General features: G+C 36.5%; 1 protein-coding gene across 1 annotated transcript in view; it reads right to left on the bottom strand.

Moving 5' to 3' along the window:
• Positions 1–11,329, bottom strand: part of kirrel3b (kirre like nephrin family adhesion molecule 3b) — a 359,059-nt gene extending 347,730 nt beyond the window's left edge. Inside the window, exon 1 of the mRNA XM_067390740.1 lies at positions 11,260–11,329. Coding sequence (XP_067246841.1) covers positions 11,260–11,329 — 70 coding nt within the window. The remainder of the gene's footprint in view (positions 1–11,259) is intronic.
• Positions 11,330–18,473: the final 7,144 nt, after the last annotated feature.

Here is an 18,473-nt window from a genome sequence, read left to right as displayed (position 1 = left end):
CACTTGTCAGAATGAGTGTCACATTGGGAAAACATTATTATCATAAAAAAGTAATAAAATACAGACAATGAATAATTAAAGGGGACATATTATGCCCCATTTTACAAGATGTAAAATAAGACTCTGATGTCCTCAGAGTGTGTATGTGAAGTTTTAGCTCAAAATACCCCACAGATCATTTTTTATAACATGTTAATTTGCCACTTTTTGGGGTTGAGCATAAACACGCCATTTCAGTGAGTGCCCTTTAAATGCAAATGAGCTGCTGCGCTCGGCCTAAGAGGGCGGAGCTTCAAGATCTGATTCTCTGGTGTCAGGAGTCTGTCAGAAACTGCGAATACATGCTGCATGGAGATAGAACAGGTGTAGTTTAGTTTAATTACGGTTATAACTTATATTGTCTTACTGTTTTTATCCACTATATTAGCACAAGCCTGTTGTATCGGACCCCGTTTGACTTTACCGATGAGTTTTATCAACGTCACATTGCCAGGGATCTGAAAAAGGCTTGTTCTGAGACACTGCTTATGATTTATGGGGATTAAAAAAGAAAGAGGAGTGGTTGGCTTTTTATCATTGTAGGGTGGTTGTGTTCACACACTGCCAACACACATTTATAGCCAAATGTGAATTTTGCATAATAGGTCCCATTTAAATCATCAAAATTAAAATATATTTAAAAAATATGTTATGACAAAAACACTCCTACTTTTCTGGTCAGCTGCAAATGGTGAATCTGGTCTGAGACGAGCAAGGTTTTAAATGAATATATGGCGTAATGTTGTTTTTGAATTGTTGCCTTGAGTTTTTAAATCAGTATGTTGTTGCTGAAGTTTTATACTTAATCAGCTTGCGCCTGACCACAAACAATCACTTTACGTGACACAACAAAGACCTCCGCTTTCTGACAGCCCATGATTGTCTCTCCCCGATTTTGCTGTTTTTGCTGAATGAAAATTCACATCTCCCCAACCTCTTGCGGGTTTTGTGATGAACTGTTTTGGTCTACTTGTGTGATCAATCTCTTCCCTACTGGGATTTTGCTCAGCAGGACAATCACCAAACCCTCCTTAGCAAATCAGCAGACTGGCTGCACCGATCCCAGCCAGTAGCATTAGCACACAGTGTTGAGGTGGAGTAATTGCCACTAGAGCACAGTAGACTACATTCTCAGCAATTACTCAGAAACCACAAACCGTTTTCCCTGGGTTAGGTCGACAAATGACTGGAGATGAGCCAGTGTGCATCCAGCAGAACAAATGGAAAAATAAAACAAAAGGGACATGTGTAACAAAAAAAAAAAAAAAGAAGAAAAAAAAAAAAGAAAGTAAAAATAAATAGATCAGTAGGCAAGAGTTATATCTTGTGGTGAAATAAAACAATGTTTGTATATAAATATATATATGAAGACTTCAGATGCAAAAATGCCATCTAAGTGCCATCTGAAATTTTCTTCTAAAATGAGCATTTTTATCAAGCTTGTATGTTTGTGCAGTTATTTCACTTTAATGGAAATGAAAATGACCTAGTAATTGCCATTAAAGTGAAATTACTGAACCTAAATGAGCTTGATAAAAATGCTCATATATATATATAAATAAGTAAATAAACAAATCAGAACAAATCCGAACTTCTTTAATCAAAAAACAGTATTTAGTTTGACCTCCTGGACTTCTTCCAGTTTCTCAAAGAAGAAATTCTGAGAAACTTCTCATCACATTTTGAATGTTTTCTTGGCCTTCCAGCCCTTTCCCATTTAAGTTTTAAGAGAGCCAGGTTCCTGATATTGCTCAAGTGTAAGGGAAGGTCACTAAAAACTTTTAGACATTTTAGCCTATAGAAGGCACTTTATTCAGTTGTTTTTATTTTATTTTTTATTTTATTTTATTTTACATTATTTTATACTACATACAAATTTTCTTTATTTTCTGGTTATATTCTAATAAAGAGATAATTATAGATGGTGATTATACCATTGCTGAAACAAAATTCTAATGGTGGCCTAAGACTTTTGCACAGTATGGTATATTATTATAATTTGGTAAATAGCCATGCAAAAAGTTGGATAATGTACAACGCTATTCAATTGTCTTTGTCTAATGGTTTGTTTATTTATTGCAGATTCTGCAAGGGATATGTAAGCTGTAGATACTACTACTACTACTACTAAAACCGAACAGTGGAATTAATTAAATTAAATGAGTTTGTTTTACTCAAATAATAATTAAAGTTCATTGTACTTAATAGAAAAGTTGCTTGAACTCAAAATTTCATTATAATAAGCTGAACTTAATATGATTGAATTGAGTTGCAGCAGGTTTCTAATTCCCAGCATGTTTTGTGTCAGACTGTACAAGGAAATGTTGAAATTAAGTGTTGTTTTGTGTGTTTTTACACAAGATTAACATAGTGAGGCATACATTAGTGTTTAATTTTGTGTTATGTTGGAATTTACATGGGGTTCTGTTATATAGTTTTGTAGGGTTCCTGTTGTAGTGAAGAGTAGAAGAGCCTGTGGGTAGGTTGAGGATATGCTGAAAAACTTTTAAGACCACATATACACTATTTTGTTTGATTATATACATGCAAGTATATAATGACAATCTCTTTGATAGTTATAATAGCATGTGTTATTTGCTCTCTACATTTACCCGAGATCTGAATTTGATGTTTATGTAAATGAACTGTATTTAATTAACATTATGATAAGTGGGGCAAGGCTGAGAACTGTGGGAGTGAAGGGATGCCAGTGAAGTGATTGTTAATGAGACACACCTGTGCACCACACTGACCTTGTTCCGCTTCCACGGCTCTCGGCCCCGCCCCACTTGTCAGAAAAAATCTACTAAGTTCTACTACCTTAAAAAAAAAAAAAAACTGTAACTTAAAGTTAATTTACTTAAATGTTTTGAGGTAATGAGTTTTACAGTGTATATATATATATATATATATATATATATATATATATATATAATTATGCTTTTATATAACTCAGATTTAAATAATAACAATACTAATACAAATATCATTATTTATATTTTTACACCTATTATATAAATGTCTGTGGATTTTAAACAAAGCTGTCTTACTGCTCTTGTTTCGGAGGACACTCCATCCTCTTTTGCTTTTCTTTCAACTTTTAATGATCCCTTGACCCTCATTCTACTTTGTATATATATATATATATATTTTATTTTTTATTTTTTTGCAGTGTACATGAGGGCAATGTGGTAACTTTTCACTCTAACTTTCATATGCTGGTCATGCAGACATGCATTTCAGCGTTTCACTACTCTGGGAGGTTGCTATTCCACCATCTGATCGCCGTGGATATTAACACTCTCTGGCTGGTTTCAAATGCTATTAGCTTTCAGAACAATTTTGATGCAGGCACTTGAACTTTAGCAGGAAAAGGAAATTGCTCTCAAATGTCACCCGCTTCTCAGCTCCATGTCCACTGTGCAGGGAATCAAAAGTTAGATGCTGGTCTTGATGCTATTTTTAGGTTCTGTCAGGAAAATGACAGCAGGTTCGAGCTTTTCAATAATGTTGCGCTGCCATTTTGGCTCTGTGCTCAGGCTAGCCCTTGATGACTCTGTCAGTCAGGAGAGATTTGAAGGCCGCAGTCCCAGAGGAACGCCTGCAGAGAGAAAAGTATTACTCTAAAATATCATGTTTTGCTGTTATGGAAAGTTAGACTGATCAAAACTCATTTGCATTTATGTGTATTGTCTTCAGTGATGCAAAGATGGAGAATAGTTTGAAATAAGATGTTTGTAGCAGACACTTTAATGCAACATGATATTATTTTCATGCTGACATTGGAAGCTATGAACTATACATGTAAATATGTATAGGTATTTACTTTTGTGGTTATTTCCTCATCTACTCAACACTGTATGGTCAGTTCTGTAGTGAGAACATGCTCTCATTCTCTATCATTTATATCTTAGTATCCAGGGATTTTGTAGATCATTAGATGTACTGTATGTGCAGATAAGATGTCTTTCTTTCTTAGTGAGAAGGCTGTTTAAAAAATTACCTGTTGATATATCTCCCTATTTATCCAACTTTAGTCTATACTAGTAATGTATTTTTAATGCCAGTCAAGGGGCTGTGGGGTTACAATGGTTTGTTTGGATGGTTCATATTAATGAATATAAATCAATAAATAAAAATATTAATGTCCCTCCCTGTGCAGAAATTCCTGTTTTGTACTGGAAAATGTTTAATTCAATGCTGTTGTTCATTATATGTTTTCAAGATGTTATAGGTTAGCCCTTATGTTAAATTTAGGATATGTATCTGTTCATTCTTATTTATGCCACACTAATTGAGATTATTACCATTTTTATATCAGATATGGTACAAAAACTGCTCTAACTGGGACCAAAAAAAAAAAAAAAAAAAAAAGTAAAAAAATGCTGCTGATCAGTTGCAGGCCTATAAACTTGTTGTCCAATTGAATGGCATCAGAGCAGTTAATTACATTTTATTTGTAGCTTTTAGTGTAGCTAACTGCGTTTTTAAAAGTGTTGCTGTAGTTTAGCTACTTGTGTTTGAACCAGCAAACCTTCTGATTACCAGCCCTGGGCTCCTGCGCCGCACCACCCTAATATTTGTGCTTATAAAAACAGCAAGGGTCCATGAATGGATTAAAGATGCTGAGCCTCACTGGAACTTTACTTTAGCTTTAATTAACCAAAAGTAACCATAATTTATGACTCACACTTGATTCTCTCCAAACAATGGAAAGCAGCTATTAAGCAAATCCTTTAACAATTAGCAAACAAAAATGAATTGCACACAATACAGCGGGTAAAACTGGCCGATTGTTACGTCTCACCTCTCCCAACCCTGGTAGATTTGAAATCATTATACTGTCTCGCAAACAAACCTTAATCTCAGTGGTCATTAAGCAGTGTTTCTGAGCAGGGCGTCAGTCCCCTAAACAGAGTCCAAACCCATCACTGGAGTCTCCAGCTACCTTCGATTGACACGGATGAGCTGCACCCATGTCGGTTCTTTATGGTGCCTAAACATTCAACAGATGGCGATGCATCAGTGGATTGAGTAATGAGTCACTGGGGGAGGCATGCACAATATGTGACTGCTAGTCAGCTTGTTGTGTGTTTGATCTTAACTTCTCATGAGTAAGAGGGCGATGTGCACGCAACCTTGCCGAGAGACACAGCGTTGCAGCGTTTGCCCAATTACAAGGGCTATTATTGACTGACACGTGTCCCTCTGCTCAAGACAAACAGCCAGGGAATATGAGGCATTGCTGTCTCACCACAGGAAAGAAAAAATGATTTATTTATTTATTGCAAGTGTAAATTCACAGCATCAAATTTGTTGTTAAATAAAAATTAAATATGTATTGCTAATGTGATCTGGTAGGTATCATCAAGTATGGTTATAACATAACTGCTACAGCATCTAAAACATAAGAATTGTTATATTTTACAAAAATACAAATGGTTGTAATTACTTTTAGGTTGATTGAATATGTAATGCAATTAATAGATTGATTTTATTGTATTTCAAATTAGATAATTTTTAAATAAATCACATTTACTTAGCACATTTACCTAATTTGACAAAATTGATTTCCTCTTTCTGATTCATACATGATGACGATAAACTATTTAAATTAACAAATTATTATTCATACATTAAAATAATTTAACTCAGATGTAAATTAAAATGCAATGAATGAATGAATAAATCAATGAATACATAAATTGTTTTTATTGAAGAATATATAGTCCTGCTATGACAACTCTCGGGGTGTTTGGCATGGTTAAGGGTATGACAATGTTGACATGTTAGATCTTGGCGGAATAGATCTGCTACGCTGCTGCTGCTGCTGCAAAGCAAGTACTGGAGCTACTGCCAATACATACATGGCATGCTGCTGTGAGCAAGTAAGACATGCTGCTGCTGTACAAAATAGAGTACATCAATTACGTGTAGCAGATCTATACAGGTGAAGCTGGAGAAGGTGGAGGGTTTCTAAATTGATTTATCGCTTCAAAAAGTTTATAAAGAGATCGTAAAACTAATCCATATGTACTGAGTGGTTTAGTCCAATTTTCCTGAAGAAACATGACCACTTAAAGGGGTGGTTGCATGCGATTTAACTTTTTTAACTTTAGTTAGTGTGTAATGTTGCTACTTGAGCATAAACAGTATCTGCAAAGATACAGCGCTGAAAGTTCAATGCACACGGAGATATTGTCTTTTAAAGTTATGGCAGTTTAAAGCCTACAAAAACAGGCGGTTTGGACTACAACGAGCTTCTTCCCGGGTTGGTGACATCATAAACCCTTGCTATTAACATAAACACTGCCCCCGGGAACACGCAACAAAGTGGGCGAGGCCATGTGGCGCAACACAATGAAAGCGGAAGAGTTGTTTACACCGAACGCGAGCTGCGCGACGCGACGCGTCAAAAGATATAGAACCCGTTATTATCTGTGATATTTTCTACACTGGATGCGGTGCTGAAGACAGCTTCCTGAATCTACACGAGTTTAATGCTGGATTTACACAAAGACTTTTACTGAAAGATGAAGCAGTTCCCACTTTAAAAGCAGAAGCTGCTGTTTATCAGCCCCAAACTGTAAGTACGTTTTATTGTTTGTCTTTTAAACGTAATGTTATAGTTCTGTTGCTATTTTTAATGCATCTAGGACGTATACAAAGAGCAACTCGTTTTTGCTAGCCAGTTAGCTAAATTCTAGTGCAAAACAAACACCAACAAACTTCTATGTTCATAGACAAACAGTTGTTCATGCTATAAATTAAACGCTACCTTTACAAAAATGCGACTACTCAGGCATGTATTTACTACAGGAAAGCTTTAATCAGGATAAAACCGTATATTGAAAGCTAACAAACAGCAGTGACAGCTTATCTAAACACTTTGACACAAATACTAAATGAAATACCATTCATTAACATCCTTCAAAAGCCGCGATTGCAGAGGTTCTACTTTTTCCTCTTCATCTGGGTCTGATTTGGCTCAATTTGATACAGCAATGTAGGCGCTTTTAGCGTGGCGTTTCCAGACGCTTCAGCGAATCACGATAGACTGGGCCAGTAACCAACCTGCTGACCAATCTGAGCACATTGCGTATGTCGGAGGGAGTGGCTTCATAGAAGCAGGAAGTCAAACGAGGCGTTCATATGACAGTGGAAACAGAGGTGTAGAATAAAGAGAAAATATATGAAAAATACAGCATTTAAAAAAAAAAAACGAAGCATTAAGACATGTTAAACTGTGCCCCCAAAACACAATCAAGCCTAGAAAAAAAAAACAAAAAAAAAAACATGTAACCACCCCTTTAATATGATGAACAAATTGAATGTAGACCTTTTTTGGGTGAACTAACCCTTTAAATGCAATGCTCAATGCTAATTTATCTGACTCTCATTGGGAAAACGCATCTGTGTCAACTTTTTTTTGCAAAACACAAAAAAAAATGTACCAGTATATACATATTACTGCAGTTTCTAACATAAATTAACACTAGAGGCAGTAAAACAGCAATCACTTTTAATTGTTTTCATACAAAATTTTCATTACAGGGCCAGAATATGGATTAATAAACTTTTTGCAAAATAATGTTATGACCACAAAACACTTTTTCACCATAGTGCATGATTTGTAAACAAATATATTTTGGAGTTTGCATCACTTACCCAACTCCAGATGTTCAGTTTTACTGATGTAACAAGTTTGCTTGGTAGCTCAGCTGGTACAGAATTGTACTTGCGATGCGAAGAGCTCGGGTATGAATCACGTAAAAGAGCTCGAAGAAAATAATTCAAAAACAAGTTAAAATGCCATGTTTACAATTGCGTTTTTATGTCACAATTGCTTTTGTTAACATTATCGGGTAGTTGTACATTATTAAACGTGATGGATTAAGCTTTTAGAGCCACTCACCAAACATTTCAATTCAGAACTGTACTGATACATACAAACTCCAACTGAATAAAACGTTGCCATATTCACTTCCATCTGTTCCAGAAAAAAAACAAAATACACTTTTAGTTCCATTTCACTTTGTGCATGATGCAATGTTTTTAGCCTTTTGCAAAAATGTTGACATAGGTAAGTTTTTTTCTAATGAGTCTGGTCTGTGACTACCTATATTACTTGAACTTCACTTCAAAGTGTGTGCGTACTACTTCTGCACTAAAAAAAAAAAAAAAAAAAAAAGTTGCTGCCTTAAAGGTGCAGTATGTAATAAATTTGTCCGCTAGAGGTCGCTAGAGGCATATTCACAACAAAGGCGTAGCTTGATGACGGCAAGTTTGAGAGCGGAATCTTGGGACATGTGGTCTTCACCTCAACGGACAGTGCAAAAGAATAGCGATAGGACTCAGGAAGAAATCATGTTCATGGATGTGATTATTAACGTTACTGTAGTATGAAGCAGAGCAGGAGCGAGTGTTGTGGAGCTGAACGAGGCCGCTGGAGCGATTGCGCAACACGCTGAACTTTTATTATGACACAGTCGCTGGCGCCGCTTGGTCATGAGTATGAGGTAACGCAGCTCTGTTTATCATATTAGATACATTTGAGTGTGTTGAAAATGTTATAACGTTACTCTGTGCATTCGCTCGGCGGCTGCTGTGAGACACTGTTACACACTGCAGTAAGATAGATCCATTTTACAATATCATATTAAATGCTTGATGGTTTGTGTTGATAAATGGCATGCAATTCATTTTAAAACGTATTGTATGATGGAGAACATGCTGTGTTACTGTTACTAAAAATAAAGCTGCATCTGATTATGTTATGTTAGCTACTTCACAAAATAGTGTTTTTCTCTGAGGCATGGTAAAGCATGGTACTCACAAAAGAAAATTAGATTTAAACAATAAGTCTAAACGTGTTGAGCTATATAACAATAATTAGTTTTATTTCTATAAATATATCAAAACTGTTGTTCCCTTGTCTATTTAAAACATGTAAATATTAAAGCGTCTTTGTTGTTTCCATGGTTTCTACAAAATAAAACCGGAAACCGAGGGTAGCACGGGTATGACGCAATTGACAGGCGACTCCTCACACGTCCCAGAGCCTTGGATAAAATCGCAATTTTCTCATGATTTACAAATAGTTGGAAACATTTGGGATATTGTAAGTACTCATGTGAACAACATATGGCCTAGTGGTTTTTGGAGATTTTACTGCAAAATATTACATATTGCACCTTTAAATTTTTAAGTACAATGAACTTGGATGTTTAATTCATTTAGAACATAAGTTGAATCTTGTATAACTTAAAAAAAAAAATGTAAAATTGCTTAACTTATTTTGATAAGTTAAAGCAATATAAAAACATATGTTGTCATAACTTAAAGCTTGTGCACATATGTGTACATATGTGCTTTCCAAATATGCTTGCGTTATTGCAGTGTTTGATTGACAGGTGAATTCAGTAGGTGGTCAATCACTGCTATCCAAGACATTTTAGCACACAAATATGATATGGTCACGTTCTACCACAATATGTAGTGACTGGAAATGTTTTGCACCTCATTTATGCCTGGATTTCGAGCTTTATATTGCTGATGGCCTCATGTTAATACCAGGAGTACACAAGCGCTTTGATACATTTGATTCAAAATGAATACATTTATGAACTGAAGTCTTTGATCTGATCAAGATGGGCTGCATTATGCCTTTTCTCCGCAATGTTCTTGATTCAGTCCTGTTATGAAATCATTGTTGACCTTTTCTATACATCTGATGTGTGTGCTTGAAGTCTCCAAACAATAAACAAATAATAATAAAATAATATAGTGACGATGTTGCAATGCCAGCTCATAATCAATACAACACAATAAGGATGGGGGGGGAGAAACACATTTATTAATAAAAGCAAGCGAGACAAAGACAGACTGACTCATCAATGGTTTGAATGTGGCTGATTTACGTCAATTATTATTGTTATGTGCATGAACGGCTTGTCATAATACTGACTGATAAAATGATCTGCTAACAGCAACAATTTTTAGGTGGGTGGAGGCCAAGAAACTTTAGATGTTTCAAAACATTTGAGGCTGTTAGTAAGTTCACAGCGGTTCTGGGAGCGAAAATCGTTTGATAGCTTCAGCATTCACATTTAATTAACCCGGCAATATCAGTATCTGAAAATCAAAGAGCAAAATATGCAAATGGTGCTATGATATGCGCTTGGGCGAAGATGTTCTCTCAATAACAGATTATACAGGCGGATGATGGCTGTCCATCTCCCTTCTAGCTTTTGCCGATATTCCTGCTTTTTCACAGAAGTCGGGAAGTTTGATGAAGGATGATGACAGGAATTAATCAATCCCTACCCCTGTCATCCGTGACAACAAATAGAAAGTTTCTCATATTAATATGTCTTGATGTCATTCAGCTCGAATGGGAAAGAGTCAGTTTGAGAGGAGAATCTCTTCAGATAAGCATGGAGTAATGAGCCTGCTCACTGACTCTACTCTAGGTTATATTGAGAGGAGATAATCTGAGATTGAGACTGCATGTTACAAAAAGCCTTTTCATTAAAAGAGAATCATGGGAATAATTCATCAGTCATGCTTAAAAGCTTTTAGTTCCCGTGACAGACTGAAAAGTAGCAGACTTTTAATTTGTTGAGCATGTTCCCTGACACGTCTGCTATTATTTTACTATAGAGACATTCTGATTTGCCAGAGTTGCTTAATGTCTTCAGTGTAGCCACACTGCCTATTATCCTAGCCTTCATTTTGATCTATTATTAAACTGATGTGAAATTCACATGCTACCTTTTTTTACGAGTCTAAACTCAAGAGGGGGAAAACAGGATGGCATTTACCTTTGGTTCTGTTTTCAGTGGGGAGTCATGTGGAGAATTTGGATGGTAAATAATATCATAGTATGTAAACGACCTGCCCAGCAACAACAAAATGTTTTGACATTTCACAATGTTGCAGTTTAGTTATGTTGTACTACAACTTAAAAACAAAAACAACAAAACCAAAAAAAAAAAAATATTTGAATAGCAAAAAGTAAACAGTGCGAAACTGCAACTGATTCCATCCGATCCCTCAGTGCCAGACTCCTCAGCTCCTCCCACTTGTTCCCGTTCCCCGGAATACTACCCACCTGCACCTGCTGTCACCAATCATAGACTGCTATATAAACCACTCTCGCACTTACACCATTGTCTGGTCTTGTCGCTTGTACCAACATTGACTCACCTGATTACTTACCTGCCAACCTGACCTTCCAGCCTTCTTCATTCTCCTCTGGATTCTCTTCTGTCCTGGGACTGATTACCATGCTAAGTTACCTTACATTCCTGAGTTTTTAAGTATCGTCATTACATTTTTGTTGATTCCATCCTTGTGTCTGATTTCTTCTGTTGTGACCGCAAATTTAAGAAAGGTCTTAAAGGGGTGGTTCAATGCGATTTCACTTTTTTAACTTTAGTTAGTGTGTAATGTTGCTGCTTGAGCATAAACAGTATCTGCAAAGTTACAGTGCAGAAAGTTCAATGCAAACAGAGATATTGTCTTTTAAAGTTATGTCAGGTTATTGCCTACAAAAGCGACCGGTTTGGACTACAACGAGCTTCTTCCCCGGGTTGGTGACATCATAAACCCTGCAAAACACGCCCCCGGGAACAAAGTGGGCAAGGCCATATCGCGCAGCATAATGGAAGTGGAAGAGTTGTGTACACCGGAAGCGAGCGGCGCGATATTTTCTACACTGGATGCGCGCGGAAGACAGCTTCCAGAATCTACACGAGTTCAATGCTGGATTTGCACAAAGCTAGGCTTTTACTGAAAGATGGAGCAGTTCCCACTTTAAAAGCAGAAGCTGCCGTTTATTGTCTTCAAACTGTAAGTAGGTTTTATTGTACATGTCTTTTAATGTATCATTCTCTTGCTATTTTTTTGGTTGCATCAAGGACATATACAAAGAGCAACTCGTTTTTGCTTCACTAGCCAGTTAGATGTATTATAATGCATTCTTCTCCAACAAACTTCTATGTTCATACAAACAGTTGTTCATGCTATAAATAAAACGTTACCTTTACAAAAATGCAACTAATCAGTCATGTATTTGGCTACAGTAAAGCTTTAATCAGGATAAAACCGTATATTGAAAGCTAACAAACAGCAGTGACAGCATTTAAACACTTAGACACAAATACAAAATGAAATACCATTCATAAACGTCCTTTAAAGGGATAGTTCACCCAAAAATGAAAATGTGATGTTTATCTGCTACCCCCAGCGCATCCAAGATGTAGGTGACTTTGTTTCTTCAGTAGAACACAAATGATGATTTTTAACTTGCCATCTGTCAGTCAAATAATGCTAGTGGATGGGAACTTCTACTATAAGAGTAAATAAAACTTGCATAGACAAGTCCAAATTAAACCCTGCGGCTTGTGACGACACATTGATGTCCTAAGACACGAAACAATCGGTTTGTGCGATAAACCGAACAGTATTTATATAATTTTTTAACTCTAATACACCACTATGTCCAACTGCATTCATCACTCGATCCGTTTGGTCTGATTGCGCTCTGACAGCGGCAGTGATGTTTCGCTCTCATTGAAGTATATGCGCGAGACATCACTGCCGCTTATTTGACTGACAGACGGCAACGGTTGGAGTTAAAAATCATCATTTGTGTTCTACTGAAGAAACAAAGTCACCTACATATTGGATGCGCTGGGGGTAAGCAGATAAACATCAAATTTTCATTTTTGGGTGAACTATCCCTTTAAAAGCTGCGATTGCTGTTCTTCTGGGTCTGATTCGGGCTCAATTTGATACAGCAATATAATCAAATTGAGCATACAATATGACTGAATCGCACATAACCGTTAACAAATGGTAAGGGGCGTGGCGTTTCTGGACGCTTCAGCGAATCAAGATGGCTCTGGATTACACTGGGCCAACTAACCAGTCTGAGCACATTGCATATTTCGGAGGGAGTGGCTTCATAGAAGCAGGAAGTCAAACGAGTCGTTCATATGAAAGTGGAAACAGAGATGTAGAATAAAGCTAAAATATATGAAAAATACAGCATTTTCAAAAAAAAAAAAAAAAAGAAGCATTAAGACATGTTAAACTGTGCCCCAAAAACACAATCAAGCCTAGAAAAAAAAACATTGAACCACCCCTTTAAGAAGTCTTAATTTTCCAGGTCATATTGATTTGACAAAGTATTATCCCAAACTTTTAAGACTTTATTTTTTTATTTATTTTTAAACGCTACGTAGGTGTGCTACCTGGGATCTGGCATAATGCTGTGGATTATTTTTAAAGGCGCAATATGTAATTTTTCGCCACTAGAGGTCGCTTATTCAAAACAAAGGCTCAGCTTGATGATGCCTTGATTTTGTGGAAATTTTTCTTCACGTCTATAGCTGATGGAAAAGGATTGGGATGGGACTTGAGCAGAAATAATGTTCATGGTTGAGATTATTAACGTTACTGTAGTTTGAAGCAAAACAAGGCGAGTGCTGTGCGAGCAGAAACGAGGCCGCTGGAGCGATTGCTAATGAGAGACGAGAGCGACACATGTCTCATGAGCAGCGGAGCTTTTATTATGACACAGTCGCCACTTCCACTTCTTCCAGTCAAGCGTATTTGGGGTAAAGCAGCGCTGTTTATCATATTAGATACATTTGTGTGTCGATAGTTGTTCTCATGCTACTCTGCGTTCCCTCGGCAGCTACGAGACATTTGTTGCACACTGCGGTAAGATAGATGGATATTAGGCATGGTAAAACATGGTAGTCATGGTGAATCAAGAAAACAAGACTTACAGTGTTGAGCTATATAACACGATTAGTTTTCTGCAGATGAATGTATCCAAACAGTTGCTCACCTGTCTAATAAAACACAATGGACTTTGTGTTTCCATGGTTTCTACAAAATAAAAACAGAAACCAATAGTGTAAGTACACAAGTCAACAACATATATAACATTGTTTAATACAAAAATCTTGCATATTGTCCCTTTTAATGTTCTAACATTTACAGATGAATCCTTTATGAATTCTGCCTGTTTACAAGAATAATACTCCCGATGGTTAAAGGGGACCTACTATACCCTTTTTTAAAGTGTTGATTTTGTTTTTGGGCTCCACTAGAACAGGTTTTTATGCTTAATGTTCAAAATACAAATTATTTTTCTTCATATTCTCCATTGTTGCAGCTCCTCTCTTCCCAGTCTGTCAGTAACGCTCTGTTTAGTTCCTGTCTCTACGAAGCCCCTCCCTCTGAAAAGCACAATGTGTTCTGATTGGTCGGCTGGAGCAGTGTATTCTGATTGGTCAACTTGCTTTGAGTGTATTTGGGAAATGTCATGCCCCTTACCACAACCACAAGTTTCAACACACTACTAACTAACTCAGCCATGCCCTGCCCCTTTATTTTGTGTATGCCTTCGGGAATTATTTAAATGAGGAATATTGTGACGTCTCCGTTCCCGGAAGAAAACTCAACACTAAAATGGAGGAGTTTCAGGGAGTTCAGAAACAGTGACACTGGTAAAGAGAGTATACTCCCGTTGGAGGGACTTTTTGCTTTGTAACTTTTTAATGGCCAAACAGCAGCAACATTTCACACTAAAGAGAGCTGAAAATATAAAAAAAAAAAGCAACATTTGATTTAAAATAGATGTCTAGTAATCTTGTAGTGCCTATTAAATATATCTTTATTTGATTTGCACCTTATTATCCAAGAAGCACTCAGTTGGAAAGGAAGAAGCCATCTGTTTAACCACGAGTCGTTAAACTGTAAAATGTTAACCCTCACAAACTTCCGCGCATATCCAGTAAGATTTTGGAAAGCGTTTTTGTGGGCATTATTTATCAGTGAGTCTGTGAACGATCCCTGAGTGTGCCATCTGAGGCTGAAACTAAAGATTTAGTACTGTGTACAGAACACCACACTCTCCCAGGCACCCATTATCTTTATTATGTGCATAAGTTTTAGCCAAATTCTGGCAGGATTTCTTGTGTCTTACTGTTCATATTTAAATAAAGCTTAAATGGGGTGTTCACAGTGAAGCCCACTTTATTCACAGTTAAATATGAGAGCAGTCACGGGACACTGGGAGAATTAGCATTACGGGGCTTAAATGTGTCCAGGGCAACATGCATCTGCAAATCATCAACGTTTTAACAAGCAAAAATGTTGTTCATGTCCTCCAACTGAAACCGAGCAGAACATTATCCCTATACTTGCTGAAGAGAGCACAGAACGATTGAACAACAAATGCCGGATGGCTTGGAATTGCCTGTCAAAGAGCCTTGACGTAAATCCCGTTGAAAACCTGTCGAGATCTCGAAGCATCTATTGGATGAAGGCAACACTTAAACCTTGAGGAAACAGACAGTTTTGTTGCTGGAGTGTAGAGGAGGTTGTCATATAGTGTAACAAGCAACAATACTAACAGTGCTCTGAAAATGCGTTTGGATGTTTTTATCTGCTATGAACAGTGAAATTGTTACATCTGCCAGCTGGAGTGCCCATGATCTCCACCAGAGGGCACTCCTCCTGTCTCATTTGCTTTCCCATCATGAACTACATTTCCCATAACCCATTACCTGGATTAATTCCACATGTGTGTGATTGAACTCATTTGTGTTTGCCTTTATAAGCTCTGTGTTTTCACTCGCTCATTGCGAAGTCTTGTTTCCCTTTGTTTCCTGTTCCATGGTTTTGACCTTTTGCCTGTTTTCCGGATTGCCCTGTTTCCTGCCTGGTGTTTGTTTTGGATAGTTGGCATGTGCTTATGACCTCTTGCCTGTTTATTGGATTACCCTTTATTAAATGCTGCATTTAGATCCTCAACTATGTGTCTCCGAGCAGTTTGTGACAGAAATACAGCAAGCTTTCGAATTATGTATTCTCAAAGTCAAGTTCACAGATTAAATCAACACAATCTCATGGCAATTCATAACTCTTTAAAGATTCTATGAATTGCCATCCATCCATATGCCAATTATAAAACAGTCATTTTAAATTGTAATAATATTTCTCATTTTTTTTCTGTTTTACTGTGTTTTTATCAAATTTAGCCTTGGTGAGCAAAAGAGACTTCCTTCAAAAACATTTAAAAAAAATTGATTGAATATTAGTGTATGTCAGTAAATTAGACTTCAATGAGATCATATAATTGTAGTTCTCAAGGCCTGGGACAGAAATGCTTCAGTGTCATTTACACAGTGTCTGCAAAGTGCAACAGGCCTTAGTGTTTCAATGTGCAAGCAAAACTTAAAGACTAGTTTACTTAACTAAATCTCTGAATCCCCTCATTGCCATCAGGCAGATTAATTTGTGTACTTTCAACAAAATGCTTATTTACATTTTTTGCATTTGGCAGACACTCTTATTCAAACCGAGTGCATTTGAGGTGTGCATTTCATCTGCATGTGTGTCCCATGGAAATCAAACCCATGACCTTGGCTCTCTGTGCGGAGCTTATAGTTTTGGGCCAGCTCCAATGCAAATGGATGCAGAATACTTTTCAAGCAACTTGCTCTTAATCATGTAGTAACTTCTCTAGATGAACATTTTTATGCTCGTGTTTCTGCTCTTGGGGTAAAATATTGGAAATCTCACATTCAAAACTTTGTGCAGTTAGAATTAAAACATTCCATCATATACTAGCATGATATAAGTCTGAGATCATTTGTCTCAAGTCTGATCATTTTAAAAGTAATTTTCAGCAGTCACATTAATATTTCAGTTATTAATTCAGCTTCATTATGTCTTTTTTTTTTCCATCGTAGATTCAGTCTTGATTTAATTAGTTACACAGTACTCAAGTTAAAAAAGGCAAAACAAGAAATTACAAGCCACATATCTGTAGATGTTAATAAGTAAATGTAATTGAGCAATGTGACTATAATATAATAATGTTGCCATAATATGCCAAAGCATACTTTTCCCAGCGACATAGATAATAATTAAATAATAAAATATAATTAAATTTATGAAACAAAGATAAAAAAGAAAAAGATAATAGAGAAATAAAGATCTTCTCTACCCCAGTCTCTGATGTTTCCACCTGCTAATGTATCTACACAAATGAGTCAGATGTTCATCTGTTGAACCAGGAGGGACAGCATGGCTTTAAACGGCAGCTTTAAGCATTTTAAATGTTTTCCAGTCTGCTTTTCATCTCAGTATTGTGGGAGTTTAAGCTCATTCCAATTGTTATGTCCTCAGGCAGAATTTTCTCCCCGTCAGAAAAAAAGGAAACAACAACCCAAAACAACAGAAATCAAGTCAGAGGTAAAAAATAATAATAATAATAATAATAATAATAATAATAATAAAATTAAATAAATAAATAAAAATACCCTCCCCCCTATCTCTCTTTGAGGGTTGTTCATTGTGAGTGTGTGTGTGTTTGCGGTGGGGGGGTACTTCTCTAATCCATTATACAGAGATTATTTTATTTTATTTGTGTAGTTTTGGCCAGCCTGGCTGCAGGGCTGAGGGGGTTTTTATGGACTAATCCTCCACAAAGCTCATAATAACCTGTCAGTTCATCCCATGCCAGGAGCCTCTTCTCTCTCTCACTCACCCTATCACTGACTCTCTACTCTGATTGGTCCTGATCAGAACAATAAATAATTAAATAGCAACTATTATATTATTTATTTCTCTCTCTCTCTCTCTCTCTCTCTCTCTCTCTCTCTTTGCTTAAATATCTGAATCCCCATTTTGAAATGAAAAATACAACTGTATTAACATGTAACCATAGTCACCAATGATGTATTTCCCAAGGTCTAAGATCTCTAGTATATCCCAGAGCTGTCAAACCTCAGCCCGGGTTTAGATATGGAACTCCACAGGCTGAATGTAGTGTCGAACATAAAGATGGTTTATACAGGCAATTTCCACATCGCCTATCAGTGACATGCAGAAAATGAAAAATCCATTATTCAGTATTTACATTCTGCATATAAGACATAATGCATGTTACAGAAGAACAACTACTCGTATGCAACCCTACAGGACTTTCAGCTCTTAATGTCATATGTTGATAAGCACGCTCAGCCACTGTAAATCTCATTTTCTTCAGAACAGTTCCATTATTACTGGAGGAAGAGACTAACATTAATACATTATTTATATTTATTTCATTATTTGGAATATTTAATACTTTCATCATTATTCATTTATAAATATTGTTTTTATTTCCCTCTCCAAAATGTAATTTTTGGACTTCTTTCCAGTAGATACCGTATGTCCATTTTATATTGTTTTACATGCCAGACATTGTTGTTATTGCCAAAGCAGGGGGAAGTTCCATATTTCATTCAATGTAAAAATAGTGCCCTAAGAAAACATGTTTACTTGGAGGAAATGTGGTAGGCCTTGGAGGCATGGACTTGTAATGAAGTGATTATTCAAAAAATGATCAGCATACACGCTTGCAT

Source organism: Chanodichthys erythropterus, chromosome 7 (assembly GCF_024489055.1).
Source record: "Chanodichthys erythropterus isolate Z2021 chromosome 7, ASM2448905v1, whole genome shotgun sequence".
Lineage (NCBI taxonomy): Eukaryota > Metazoa > Chordata > Actinopteri > Cypriniformes > Xenocyprididae > Chanodichthys > Chanodichthys erythropterus.
This window is presented reverse-complemented; position numbering and strand designations above follow the sequence as displayed.